At 39.5% G+C, this 13855-nt stretch overlaps 1 protein-coding gene across 2 annotated transcripts; it reads left to right on the top strand.

Moving 5' to 3' along the window:
* Nucleotides 1-3635: 3635 nt before the first annotated feature.
* On the top strand, nucleotides 3636-6662 carry mrpl24 (mitochondrial ribosomal protein L24). Of its 2 annotated transcripts, XM_086280771.1 has the most exons (6): nucleotides 3636-3734; nucleotides 3982-4168; nucleotides 4765-4860; nucleotides 5291-5394; nucleotides 5791-5921; nucleotides 6263-6662. In XM_086280771.1, exons 2-6 carry the CDS (start codon nucleotides 3986-3988, stop codon nucleotides 6397-6399), a joined length of 651 nt encoding a protein of 216 aa, XP_086136897.1. In that variant the 5' UTR covers nucleotides 3636-3734; nucleotides 3982-3985; the 3' UTR covers nucleotides 6400-6662. The 2 variants fall into 2 exon arrangements, with proteins under 2 accessions (XP_086136897.1, XP_086136896.1); XM_086280770.1 differs by lacking the exon at nucleotides 3636-3734 and having other exon boundaries at nucleotides 3741-4168.
* Nucleotides 6663-13855: the final 7193 nt, after the last annotated feature.

Raw genomic sequence — 13855 nt, 5'->3', positions numbered from 1 at the left:
TGCCCTACAACATTTGTTGTTTCGGTGTGTATGCTTGATTGCGAGTGACCAAAGTACGTGATTCATTTCACAGGAACCCATATGTGGAATTAATTATGTAAACCCCTTTTGAGAAAAGCAAATTTAGGATTTAAGCCCCTCTGCTACTCAGTTTAGGCCTCAGTCATGCAGGCCTAGAAACCAGTTGGCAACTATCTGGCAACCACTTAAATGTGTATTCCCAATCACTTGGTGAGAAGTTGCTGGCAGTTGCAAGGTGAAACTGATTGCAAAGAAATATACGGAGCTGCACTGAAAACCTGCTTTGCGTGCTCTCAAGTTGCTGTACTTTTGTAGAAGATGCCGACTTGTCTGCAGACATTTGTCACCTAGTTGCGTAGCTGTAGTAAAACACAACTCAGAAACGAGACTGTTCCCCAAAGATGTTGGGTGCAAACTTGTATTCTGAAGTCGGAACGTTCTTTATTTCCTGTTTGTGTCAAATTTCAAAAAGTTTCACTTCCGCAGAACCATTAGTTGGCAAGTGTTTGCAGACAACTCGGTGTCTCCCTCCCAAACTACAGTAGACTGTGGTAATCTGCTAGTAACCAAATTAATCACAAGGAGGGATTAATTGTAATTCTAACAGATCTAGAATTAGTGACTAAGCCCATGAACATAAGAGTCAAGAAAGAAAGCTGTTCAATGGGACCAGAAGTCTATTTATAATTACAGTTCAGATAGAATGCAGATTTAGGGCACTTCCACGTTAGCTTCATCCATGTCTTTTACTGATATCAGCTAGCAACAACCGCTCGCCAAATGGTCAGAGAGTGCACGTTTCTTCTTGGTGACCGGAGGTTGCTTGGTAGTTACCGACTTGTCCGTAGGCCTGTGTGACTGAGGCCTTACGTAAGGAGACATTCCTGAGTGATGTTCTGTCTGGGCAGAATCTTTAAACTTTAGCATCAGGTTTCCCAAACATCGATTTATTCTAGTGGCAGACTTGGAAAAAATTTTAGAAAAAAATGCTGGTGTAGGCTTAATCCTTATCTGGGGAAATTGAGCCTTAAAGGTAATGTGGAGCAGTGGTAATGACTGCAAGGGAAAGGTTGTTGGCATCACCCCTCCATGTGGAAATTATCTGGAAAAGTCTTCTAAAACTCAGTTTCATGTTGTGATTTCATGTTTAGCTTACAGTAGTTCCACTGTTGCTTGAAGCTGTTGAAAAAAAAAACTTGTGTTCAGAAATGTATTCTCGACACCTTTGAAACGAGTCGCTGATCTGGACTGCACAAAGTGAGATTCATTGAAAGAAACAAGAAACTGAATATGGGTAAATACAGAGAGTGAACCTTTTGTAAATCTTCAGTTTATGACTTTCTTTTCTTGGTTTCCCACCCTCTTAACTGGAATACTAATCTGTTTTACTTCAGTGGTCTTATTATTTTGACTGTGAAACAAAGTTGTGACGTGTTTTATTCCAACATCTGTTTAGACGACATGTTCAGAATATGGTGTTATTTTCCACTGTAACAGTATCCCAAGGGGTTCGGGCCCTTTCACCCACGCCATTTGGATGTCATCGTCATCGCTTCAGTGTTCTTTCATGTAATTAGCAGCGTTAGCTGATAGTTTATCACACTATGAACTTTTAAGGGAAAGCTCAGCTCTGAATGTTGTGTCGAAGATGGCCACCTTCCTATCGTCACACCGCTGATTTAAAAACCTTAAAATGGTCAAAGGCCGGATCTGGAGGTTATTCAAAAGTTTAATTTGGAATTAAAGTGTAAAACTTTGTTTTGTTGTTGTTGTTTTTTTTGGGGGGGGGGTTAGCCTTCTGTTACCTTTGGAAGCTGCCATTCATCTTAATCTGCTGCTTTGTTTACTATTGTAGTTGCCAGACCATTTAATAAACATGTTGATTACAAAAAAACACTTGTTTCTGCCTTACTTAAACTAATCTAGGGTATCAGCTTTCTGGAAAGAACCCAAAACAGTCACATTAGTTGTTGTGTTTGGTTTTAACGATCAGGATTGTCTATTTTTATTGAGTCAGTACAGTGCCTGCTGAAAACCAAGTATTATGTGGGATCTGTTGCTCTAAATCGAGCTCAGAGCATGGGAAAGGCTACCATAACTTTACAGAACAACTAAAATTAATTACTTGTTTCACATCTAATTATTGTCTCTGATTTGAAAAAAAAAAATGCAGGAAATTAACAATGGAACGTGTTTTGTGTCTCTATGCAGCTGCCACAAATAATTTGCTGCTGACGCAGAGCCTCTCTGTGCGGTTCGGCCCCAAAGGCTGTGGTAGCTGAACTAGTTTTGTTGTTACGTAACATGTCCTGACAGCTCTAAGTTTGCTGTGGGGTTAGGTTAAGCACAAGTTGTTTTAACTACTGTATTAGGGCGTAGATCCAACCGTGGGCTGAAACTGATTTTGGAATGCGGTGTGGTGTCTGTTCATCCGGCTCTCAAGATTAATGACTGTGTCTGTGCTTACACAGATTAGCTTTATTGTCTGTCTTTGTAACCCAGAAAGGTAAAAATCCGTCTTTCGCTTGCAGCAAACATGGATGTTTACCAAAATCCAAGGTCAAAGACAAACAGTCACATGTATGATTGCAGGTTTTCATAAATGACAGCCTCCTCTCATGCTTAAATATCACTCGTGCTTGTCACAGTGACATAGCAGCGAGGCTTGTAATCACGGCCTGCATCTGCCTCAGTGGGTGGCCTTGAAATTAAATATTTCCACACTGAGCCATTCAGGTTTTACACATAACCTTTTGGAATCAGCAAAAATGTAGTAGCAAATCCATACACCCACCAACCACTTCATTAGGTACACCTTGCTAGCACCAGGTTGGACCAACTTTTGCCTTCAGAGCTGCTTTAATTCTTCGTGGTATTAATTCAATGAGGTGCTGGAAGCATTCCTCAGCTGCTCATCCATGATGTGAATCTCCCCTTCTACCAGTGTTCAAGAAAGTGGTCTGAGATTATTTGAATGTTGTGAGGTGGTGCATTAAGCTGCTGTGGTTGTAATAAGTGGTTATTTGAGTTACTGTTTCCCATCAGCTCAAAGCAGTATAGCTGTTCTTTTCTTTGCTGCTCACTGGATATTTTCTTGTTTCTTGTTTACAGATGGTTGTGTGTGAAAATCTCAACAGATCAGCAGCTTCTGAAATACTCAGACCAACAGTTGTGCTATGTTCAAAGTCAGTAAAATCACCTTATTTCTTCATTCTGCTGCTCAGTTTGAATTTCAACCGGTCATCTTGACCATGTCTACATGTCTAAATGAGTTGCTGCATATCAAGCCAGGTCCAGACGATCTGTATTCAATGAACACTTGAACAGGTGCACTATTGAAGAAGCTGGAATTGTTGAAAATGGCATTCATTCAAAAACATTTTAAGTTTGTCTTAGACACATTTGCCTTACTTAATTTTAAAACGTTTCCTCTTGGTGTTATATTTTATTTAAAAATGTAATAAAATATTGCGTTCTTTATTGAGTCACTCTTAGTATTGTATGGCTTGAATATACTGAGCAGCAGCTGCAGCAGTGTGAAGGTCATCTTGCCCAAAGCAGCCTGCTCGGCCTGCATACTGCCCACATATCGGTCAATTTAGCAACTGCGCATGCGTGAGACCTGTTGCGACCCTCCTGTCCAGTAGGTGGCGCTACCGGTAGGTTCCTGTAGGTGTCAGCTCCGCTACATGTGTCATTGACATCAACAGAGGGTAAGTGATTTCTGCATCACGTTCTTTTATTGTATTTTAATACATCTACTTTTAGGGTTGTACTTAAAAAAAATTAGGCAGCAGTCTCATTTGTGAAATGTTTGTGTGTACGTAAACGGCGGCGAGTTAGCCGCTCTAGGCTAACGTTATTGATAGCATAATTCATATTAGCCTAGCTTGCGTTGCTCCTGTGTATGGCTGCCAGCCTCTTGGAAAAAAAACCTCAGCACCCTTGTTTGACTTGCAGCACAATGAGGCTGACCACTCTGCTGTCGATGGCAGCCAGGGTCATTGTGCCCAAAGATTACCGTTACGGCACCAACAGGCCGTGGACAGCCGCTGCTAAAAGGTTAAATCCACCGGGGAAGAGGAGGAGGAAGGTGTTTGTTGAGCCGATAGCGCCAGAGGAGTGGTCTGTGCTCAAAGGGGACACGGTGAGAAAACATTTTTTGGGACTCAGCTGTCAAGCTTTCATCTGACTCATATTGTGCAAATATTTTTCTTTATATTGATAGGTTTAAATTGTCTAATATTCAGTGTTTGGTGTAAAGCTTTCCAAAGTTTCACCCCACAATTGAGTGCTAATAGAAAAGCACAATATAAGAAGCAGTCCACTCACCATTTATATTCCCCCGTTGTTCTAAAACCAAGAAGAAACAGAGAGCTTTGCAATACATAGTAGAAAAAAACTATACAAGGCAACCGATAATGAGGATAATATTAAAATTAAGTCCAGTATGTGTTCATGTGATTTATCTGTATGTTGATAAAGTTTTAATCTGTAATACAGCTAATGCTAATAATGTTGTAATTACTTTGGTGTAGCCACAACTGATAGAGTCAGGAGAAGTAACATACATCTGTTGTAAACATGCATGAAAACTAATTTAGGAAAATTCAGTCAACGAATTGGTAAAATATTTTCTGGCCAAACCAGCAAAAGTGGTACAGTAACAAAAAAGTATATTCATTTTATTTAAAGTAGTAAATTTCCTACATAGAGTTTAAATGTTTGCTTTTGATTTCTCAGGTTGAGATTCGGAAAGGCAATGACAAGGGAAAGCAGGGGAAAGTTATCCAAGTCTTCAGACGCAGAAACTGGGTCATCCTGGAGGGACTGAACACAGTAAGGAAGTGTTGTTTATTTTTTTTAATTTGTTTATTGAGAAATGCGCATTATAGATTTTGCTTTTGAAATGTAAGTTACATGCCTTTTATTGAGTGAGCATTGTGTAAGTGTTGGGAGAAGATGAAAGGCTATCTGTTTTCCTACAAAAAATTTTCAGCATACACTTGAACTGTCCTGGACATGATTACATTACAGATTTTTTCATTTCCCCCAAAATTATATTAGCTGTTCCATTTCTTTTTTAGCTCTTTTAAAAATGCTTCATACTTATCTCGTTGCTCCACCAGGTGGAGCCAGATGTCTGGGATGTGGGTGGTCAGGGTGTAGCTGCAGACAAAGCACACCATTGAAAGCCTTTTGGCATTCATCTGTTTGCATTTTGTGCCTTTTAAATGGGAGAACTGTGAACTTTTTTTTCCCATCGTAGCATCACAGGTATATTGGAAAAACTGCAGATTACCGTGGGACGTACATTGCCAGTGAGGCTCCCATCCTGGTCCGTGATGTTGCCCTCGTTGACCCCTCAGACAGGTATGCTGAACTCTGCCTCAGTCCTAACATCTGTTGCTATGCTTATGCAGAACCTTAAACTAGATGGACCACGGGTTAGTTCTCAGTCTTAGTTTGGCTCCTTAAAAAAAACAAATAAATAAATAGTTAATTTTTGTAACCGTAAGTGTTAAAACTTACAGCTGTAATAGATTTTAACATAAGATTTTCTAGTGAAAAAACAGCAATCTGTAATCTCTGTGCATCTGTACAATATTCTTTTCCTTTACAGCACCATTAAAATAATTGTGATAACACAGCAATCTAAAGTCAAAAAATAGTTCACCTTTTCTTTTTCTTTTTCCTTTTCCATTTAAATGCTCCTGCTCTTTGGCATTTTTCCAGACCAGTTTTAACTTACTGATCTCGATCTTACAGGAAACCCACCGAGGTCGAGTGGAGGTTCACAGAAGAGGGTGAGAGAGTCCGAGTGTCGCTCAGGACGGGGAGAATCATCCCGAAACCAGTTGTGGAGCGACGAGATGGCATTGTGCCGCAGCAGTGGAAAGGTAAGGGTCTGTGTGTGTGTAAATTTCAGTAGCCATTTTATCTCAGGGGTTGCTTAGAGTCGTCACATTAAGACCAGCTGTTGTTTATTTTTCCGCCTGTTCAGACTTCTGTTTTTAAGTGATCCAGTTTGACTGTTTTGAAGTGGAAGAAATATTTCTTTCTAAACTTGAACGCACATAGGCAGGACTGTTTTTGCTAGTGCAGAACCAGCACACTATTTATTTCAAGTTCTTCTTGTGTGAAACTAAAAGTCTTCTGTTTGTCCAACAAAGTGATAGAAGTGTCTGATGATTGAAAAAATAGTTGGTGTCAATTGAAACGATGCATTCTGCTTTCACAGATGGACCTAAAGATACCAGTCCCGAAGATGCTCTTGAAAAGACATACATACCATCTCTGAAAACCCTGGAGGAGGAGGTCATGGAGAAACTCGGTATCCAGGAGAACAGGAGGCACCGAACGTCCTACTGGTACTGACCAGACAAATCAGAGACACTTAGCCTCCCCTTTGTGCTGACCAGTTTTCACAGGAGCTCTGGACATACCTTGTTCTGGAGTTGAGCAGAAGGTCAGGTCAAACAGAGACTGTGAAGATACCAAGTGGAGGCTGTACGGACTCTTAACAAACTGCTGCACCATGAAAATGATCTGTAAACAATATGAGGAAGTGAAGTCAGACTGCAGTTCACTTAGGTGTCCCTTTGTTTCTTTATAGTGTTGTGAATAAATGTCAGACTAAAGTGTTTGCATTTTCATGTGGAAAATCACAATCACGGGGTGCAAAGTTTAAAGATTTCATACAAAAAAACCCCAATGATCCTTGTTGCCCATTTTAAGTTTGTGTCAAACTTGTTTGGATACAAACCTATGAGGTAATAATATTAGTGTTTAAGACACGCTCCCTCGTGTGACTAAAAATCAGTTTATGCAGATTTTCAACAGTCAAAGCTAATGATTAGCCAATTGGCATCATGGGTGGGACAACTGATGTTGTCGAGCTTAAATGAAGGATGAGTGATAACAGAAGCACAGACAGTAGAAAGGGAATTCTTGTAGCAATTTGCTGAAACGTGCAAACATACATGAAAATGCAGTACATAAGACACAGTTTGTACAATTCTAACAAGCCCGAGTCAATGTTTTGTGCGACTTCCTTTATTCTTCAACACAGCCTGTTCTTCAAACTTCTTGAAGGACATTCAAAGCTCTTCTTTGGGTGTTGGCTGCCTTTTGTTCTGCTCTCTGTCAAAATGATCCCACACATCTTCAGTAATTTGGGGGTCCGGATTCCAGGGGAGGCCGAACCACGACTGATAGCGAAAGTTTATCTATCGAGGTATGCTTTTGCTGCATTGGGTTTGTGTTTGGGTCCCTTTCGACAGTCACTGTTGTCCTGCTCTTCTGACGTCCTCCATACACATTGATTTGAACCAAAACCTTTCATTTCCTAAGACCTGTTGCCATTGATTTTCGGTCCAGTTCTTGTGTAAGTTGAGATACCTCAGCCTTTTCTTTTCTTGCCATTTCCCTTCTATCTGGTGAGGCTTCAGTGAACAATAGATTGATAAATTGAATGGCCAAGAGGTAAGTTGTTTATTTGTACAGACCACAATAGTTGGATCCCTTGAGTCAGATGCCTTTTTATCCTTGAATGATTCATAGGTCAGTGTTAAGTAGCTCAACAACCAAAAAAAACCACTTCTCTGAAAATAATTGGATACAAGGACTGAACTGAAAATGAGGGAAAAATCAGCCAAGGTCCAAAGAAAAACATTGAAAGACCTTTGGAAAGCCTGGAGAACTGTTTCTCAAGACCACTTTTAAAAATGTCAAGAAAATCTGGCTACCTAAAAGAAGAAACAATGGGCAGTTGAAGCACTTTTCTTTGCTCCCCTCGTACATGATTATGCTGACATGGCTACAGAACATAAAATCACATAAAACCAGGAACTTTGGTGTTGAGCGATTGGGTTGAGAAAATCCCCTCCTTCATGGAAATGGCTAAAGTCATCACCAGAACATTTGGCACTGGTGCAAATTTCTATTATTTGCCAATAAAAATCTTTGAAACGTCTTAAATGGTTATGAATGCTCTTGACTATATCATAGAAAGAATAATATAAATGGAAACCAAAGCAGCTTATTGTAAGAAACACATTTTCTGCCACTGCTAAAACATCTGGCTCTGACTGTAGAGTCATTAACAGACTGGAGATGGAAACGCAAACCTTTTGCTCTTAGAAGCACAAAACATTAGGTAGATAATTAGTATCTAAAGCTTATTTATCATTTCAACTAAAAAGTGTTACATAAGCTTGAACAGGAGCCTTGCATTAGGAGAACAGCAGTGCTCGTTCACAGCAGGCTTCATACATACAGTCTAATGTCAGAGAAGCGACAGTACTCTGGCTTTTGGCAGCATTAATAACGGTGGTGGTTACAGTCTGCTTGGATGATTCGTGAGGCTGAAAATAGCCATATTATTTTACAGAAGCCCAGACACAGAGCTCTCCAAAACTGAAAACCTTCAGACAAATGAGTCTGTCTTTCCAAAGTGTCTGGACAACCATGTGGAGAAAGAAATGGCTCGTCAGGAGCCAACATGGACTGGGTAGTCTCAACAAAGTCCTCACTCACCTCATTTGACATTTTATGCACTGGCACTGTGTCACACCTGCGTTGTGTAACACTTTTTCATGTTTCAATTATGACCTCATTCGCGAACAACTGTAGAAACTGACAAAGGCAGAAAAAAAGCTTTGAAACATCTATTACAGTTTCTTCACTACTTACATATCAATATACTGGTTAAATTACCCCAATCGTGCTTAATCACATATACATGGTTTTAATTTGGTTATTTGTGATGTGGTTTAAGATGTTTAGCTAGCTTTTTTCTTCCTTAACCTCTCAGCTTATTACTACATAGGATTTGCCTCTTGCTGTAATGCTTTAACTGTAAGCTTAATTTGTTTATTACTAAAGCATTTCAGGCCCAACTGATGAGAAGGAGCAAAAACTTCATAGTACGTTGTTTTCTTAGCTACACTTTACACTTAGTACTTTCAAGATTAGGCTCAAAACGTTACTTTTTCAATTGGCAAATTAATGATGATTCATTTAATAAATAATGACACACTGTTCTCACCTTCATAAGCTGCTTTTATAGGTTTAAAGTATTGGTATCTGCAATACCTGGTATCGGATCAATATCAAAATCTGCAGTATCACACAGCACTAAATTTGGCTTCCCATCATTGCCCCTGGTTCCTTTTCCTGTTAAAAGGAAGTTTTTCCTTCCCGCTGTCGCCAAGTGCTTGCTCATAGGAGTGCGTTTCATTGTTGGGGTTTCCTTCTAATATTCTTGAGAATTTACCTTATACTATAAAGTGCTTTGAGGCAACTGTTGTTGTGAATTGGCGTTATATACGTTTAATTATTTGAACTCAATTGAAACGGCTTGTTTCAGACACTACATGAACTGAAGTGTTGCACCAAGATTATTTTGAGCTGTGAATCATGCAATGGTGCTCTCCAAGAGTCCAAGAGGAAAAATATGGAGCTGGAATATATGATAATAGTATAATAGGCCCCATTAAAAGAGCAGTCAGCCCAAACAAAAACAGTTACTTCAGTAAAAAATATCTTAGCATTGCTATAAATATCCAGAATTATCCTTATGAATAAAATCAGCTCTAGTTTTATCACTGATATATAAGTTTGGCAGCTTATGAAGCAAACGCAGTCTCTTTTTCCTCACTGGTTAACCACACATATTGATTTACTAAAAGACCAACTCGACTTGCTTCCAGATCTCCAGCTGGCGAAGCAACTAGCGTCACTGCCAGGCATTGAAACAAAAAAACGATGTGTCACAGATAATATAATTGCATCAAAATTTCACAGTGGCTCTCCATACCCTAATTTTTGGTCAGTGCAGTCAACATCATGCAGAAAGCATGGCAAGTTGATGGTTTTGCCAGTTTGCGGGATGAGTGCAGCAGTTTTCCCAGACTCGTCCCTCCTGAACCGGTTTGCCTCTGCCGCTCTGCATCCAAGAGGGAATAAAAGCAGCCAGTCAGCGGAAACTGGGTTTTGAGGTTTTTTTTCTTTATGGGAGGAAAAATGATTCAAAGGCTCGTCGTCTTTCCTGTCATTTCATGAGTGTTGTACAGATTTTGCTCTGCAACTGCAGCAAGGTGAAGTAGAACCTCTATGCTGCTCCATTTGTCTGAACATTTTCCATTTACACTCACAAAAGCACATTTTTATGGGAATCTTAACTTCTCCAGGGGAGTTTTTTTTTGTCCATCTTATAATTTGTGGTAAATTGACAGCTATGCTGGCAACCCAGTTAAATGAAACCACTGACATGACTCAAGCAGAATTAAAACTACTTTAAATAAACTGCATGGTGGGCTCTGTGTTTTAACTGAGTCACCCTTGCTGCTGAGCAACTTAAACTAATTAATCCCACCTGGTGGTGCACGCTGTATATGAAAGAGTCACGTTCACCATCAGAGGTGTTACTGTTTGTCAGTCTAACAGGTCAGATTACATTAAAAGTGTCCAAAATGTGTCTTAAGCTTATAGATGCTGTAGCAATTGGGCACAAGCTGGTTAAAAATTTGTTTCCCAGAAAGATTTGTAACAGCTCAAACATCTGAAGACACTTTAAAACTAAATTTGAGTGCTGCTCTTGACTCAGTTGATGATCTAAGCTCAGCTACAATGTAATGATAGTGTCTAATTACAGGCTGGTTGTTTGAAGGCTGCTGGAAAATGTTAACGTTAGCTTGTATGCAGGTCTGAGGCATGGCACACATGCATGTTTAACTATGTTTGGTCTAATTTAGCTGGCTCCCAGTGGATTTTTGTGCATGAACTCAATATGTCACAATTAAGAGATGAAAAAGTCGGCAAAACACAGCTCTTCCTTCTCGTCTTGGGCTTTAATTTTCTCATCCATGCTTTGCTTTTAAGATGTTATGCTCATGTTAGCTGGGTCATTTAAATGCCGACCTTTAGTTCACAGAAAAAGCAGCTGCATATGTTTTATTTAGATAGCAAAACAGCATCTCAGCACATTCAACATGTTCTAGGAAATGTTCCTGCAGTTAAACGTATTTCATCTATGCAGAGATGCCAGTTAAAATGTTTAAAGGTAATCTAAAGTAAACATCCCCCTCCAAATTCGTGTTGCAAGAAGATTTTTTTAGTATATGAGAGCCTAAAGAAATCATTTGTTACCTCTTTAACTCCTTGTCTGAATTCAGTGTAGTCTAAGTGGGAGTGGTGTAGACTGAAGCTCACTCTGTTACTAACATTACATTATTAACCATCTGACGAGGCTCTGGCATCAGTGGTGGAAGAAGTAATTTCATCCTGTTGCTAAGTAAAAGTATCCAATAACAATGCTAACTCCTGCCAGTTTTCAGTGTTTATTGTTATTATTGATATTATTATTATAGGTAGAGAAGAATTGAAATCCTTTTGCTTGTTCAGATGTGGCAAATTTTACTTATATATATGAGTAGGTTTCACTTGTATGAGAATGTACATTTTGTAAAGTAGTCATTTGTTTTGTGTGTAAAATCTAAAAACTGATGTAGGAAACATATATATGGACACAAACACACACACAAAAAGAATAATAACCTTTAAATGTGTCATTTAAATGTTCTAATGCTGTCTAGAAACTGTGCTATTTTGGGCTGTCTCAGACAAAAGAAATCTGATGTGGAAAAAATTGTGGTTATTCCTTAGTCATGATTTCAGGACATGAGGTCATGTGAAGAAAGTTTTAGGACTAAACTGCACCCTTACTGCCTACATGGGAATTAGTAAGGTTAGCAGCAGACAGATACTGCTAATCAAATGCATTTACCATGCAATACTCAGAGAAACCCCAAGATCTACATCTCAGACTCTACAGGCCTAGGTTAGCATGTTAAATTTTAAAGTTAATGACAGCACAATTATAAAAAGACTGAAGCCTCTTCCAAGCATAGTTTAGGTTTGCAAAGTTCCATCTGAACAAACCGCAAGACTTCTGGAACAATATCCTTTCTTTGGACAGGTGATATTGAAGTGGAGATGTTTGGGCATTCACAGCACCGCATTTGGTTAAAACCAAACAGAATGTCACCACAAACCCTTAAACCAAATTCCAAGCACGGTGGTGGAGGCATAATGATTTGGGCTTGTTTTGCAGGACCTGGGCATCTTGCAGTCATTCAGCTGGCCATGAATTCCTCTGTATACCAAAGTATTTTATAGCCAAATGTGAGGCCACCTGTCCGACAGCTAACACTTGACCGAAACTGGGTCATGTAACAAGATAATGATTCAAAGCACAGCAGCAAGTCTGCAACAGCTTCAAATCTTCAGGACTGAAAAGACATTAAAGCTCTGTTTAGAAACAGCAACCCGATCAATTGAGGATCCACTCTGTGTTAAATCTAAATAACTTCATGAATATATTTCTAAAACAATTTTTAAATTGATTTTGTTTTCTTCAGCGATTGGTAAGTCCTTGTTTTGAGTATTCATCAATGAACTGCATACTTAAAACTTTGTTACAAGTAATGGCTGTCGAAAACCTAGTGAAATATAACATTCTTTGCCCACGCCCTGCCTGCATCTTCATTTCATGATTGTGTCACATTTGCCTTGACTCAGAGTGAGTCTCACTGCCTCAGCTCAGCCGCAGGTTTGCTGTATGTAGGATGGATTTCAGAACCTTAAGTGCCAAAGAGCTCAATGACAGACACTCATAGGTGTAAGTGTGACCGCTGTCTGTTCTCCGGGCTTTGACATTTCCTTCCCAGACAGTCCCGCTGTTATCTGAGTGTGAGATTCCTCAGGTGTGCAGCATCGACCGCTGCTGCCGAGTCACAGTATGACCACTACAAAGCATCATTCACTCCCGCTGCAGAGTGCACAAGTACGCTCTAACATTTGCTCCTTTCATGTGTGTGTCTGTTGCGTATTTCATTAACAGATGTTGTAGAACGTTGCTGAAAATACAAATTGAGTGCATCAAGCTTTAACTTTTCCACTTTGTCACATTTTACTGACTGAGATGAGCCAGTGCACACCCCATAAATGGCAGGACCAAAGCCTGATTGTGTGGTTCTCAGTGACGTTCGGTCTATAGTGTTTCTGCTGGTTTGTGTGAAATGAAGAATAGAAAAACAGTTTTTAAATATACAACATTAAAGCACAATATTAGCTGAAACCTCCTGCAGAACCAGGCTGAAGGAAGTGCAGCCATCTGCTGCTTCATGCTAAGGGTGAGGGGATAGAGACAAAACACACACTAATAACTCCTAATTAAATGTAGAGTGATGTATAAACACATAGTGAGTGAAATGAGATGAATGTAGAAGAAATAGTGGATAATGGAAACCCTCAGCAGCTTAGACTTGTTACTAAGATATTGTTCATGGTCACCTGCAGCCCTATATGGTCCTCCTCGTGGTTTTACAGAAGAAGGACCTGAAAGCTGATGGCGCTGCCTCCCATTTAATTTTTTAAATATTCTAGGAACCACAAGTAAGACAGCATTGTGAGAGTGGAGTGCTGTGTTGAGATGATACAGTACTGTGAGGCCTTTAACATAAAATTACCTTTTATGTGAATTTGAAAACAAGAGGAGCTAAAATTGTCTCTCTCTCTAGTCTTTCATTCTTCAGCCATCATTTTGCACTTGTATCACTTACACAACATCATGAATAAGACTGTAACTGTGGACTTTTCAACCTGCCTTTAATTTGTTCATTGAAGAAAAGTTTTATTGTTGCTCATTTTTGCCAGAACCTCGATGAGGAGTAATCACATTTCATAGAAGTGCTGCATATTTGGCCCTATGTGGGCTACTTATGATTCATTTATGGCACAGGACACCTGAAATCTGTTCTTTATAGGGAAG

The sequence above is a fragment of the Aulonocara sp. 'chitande type north' Nkhata Bay genome, linkage group LG22 (assembly GCF_057382095.1).
Source record: "Aulonocara sp. 'chitande type north' Nkhata Bay isolate Kocher_YH1m ecotype deep benthic linkage group LG22, A_spYH_male_GT1.1, whole genome shotgun sequence".
NCBI lineage: Eukaryota > Metazoa > Chordata > Actinopteri > Cichliformes > Cichlidae > Aulonocara > Aulonocara sp. 'chitande type north' Nkhata Bay.
Note: the sequence above shows the minus strand (reverse complement) of the source record. Positions and strands in the feature narration are given on the sequence as shown.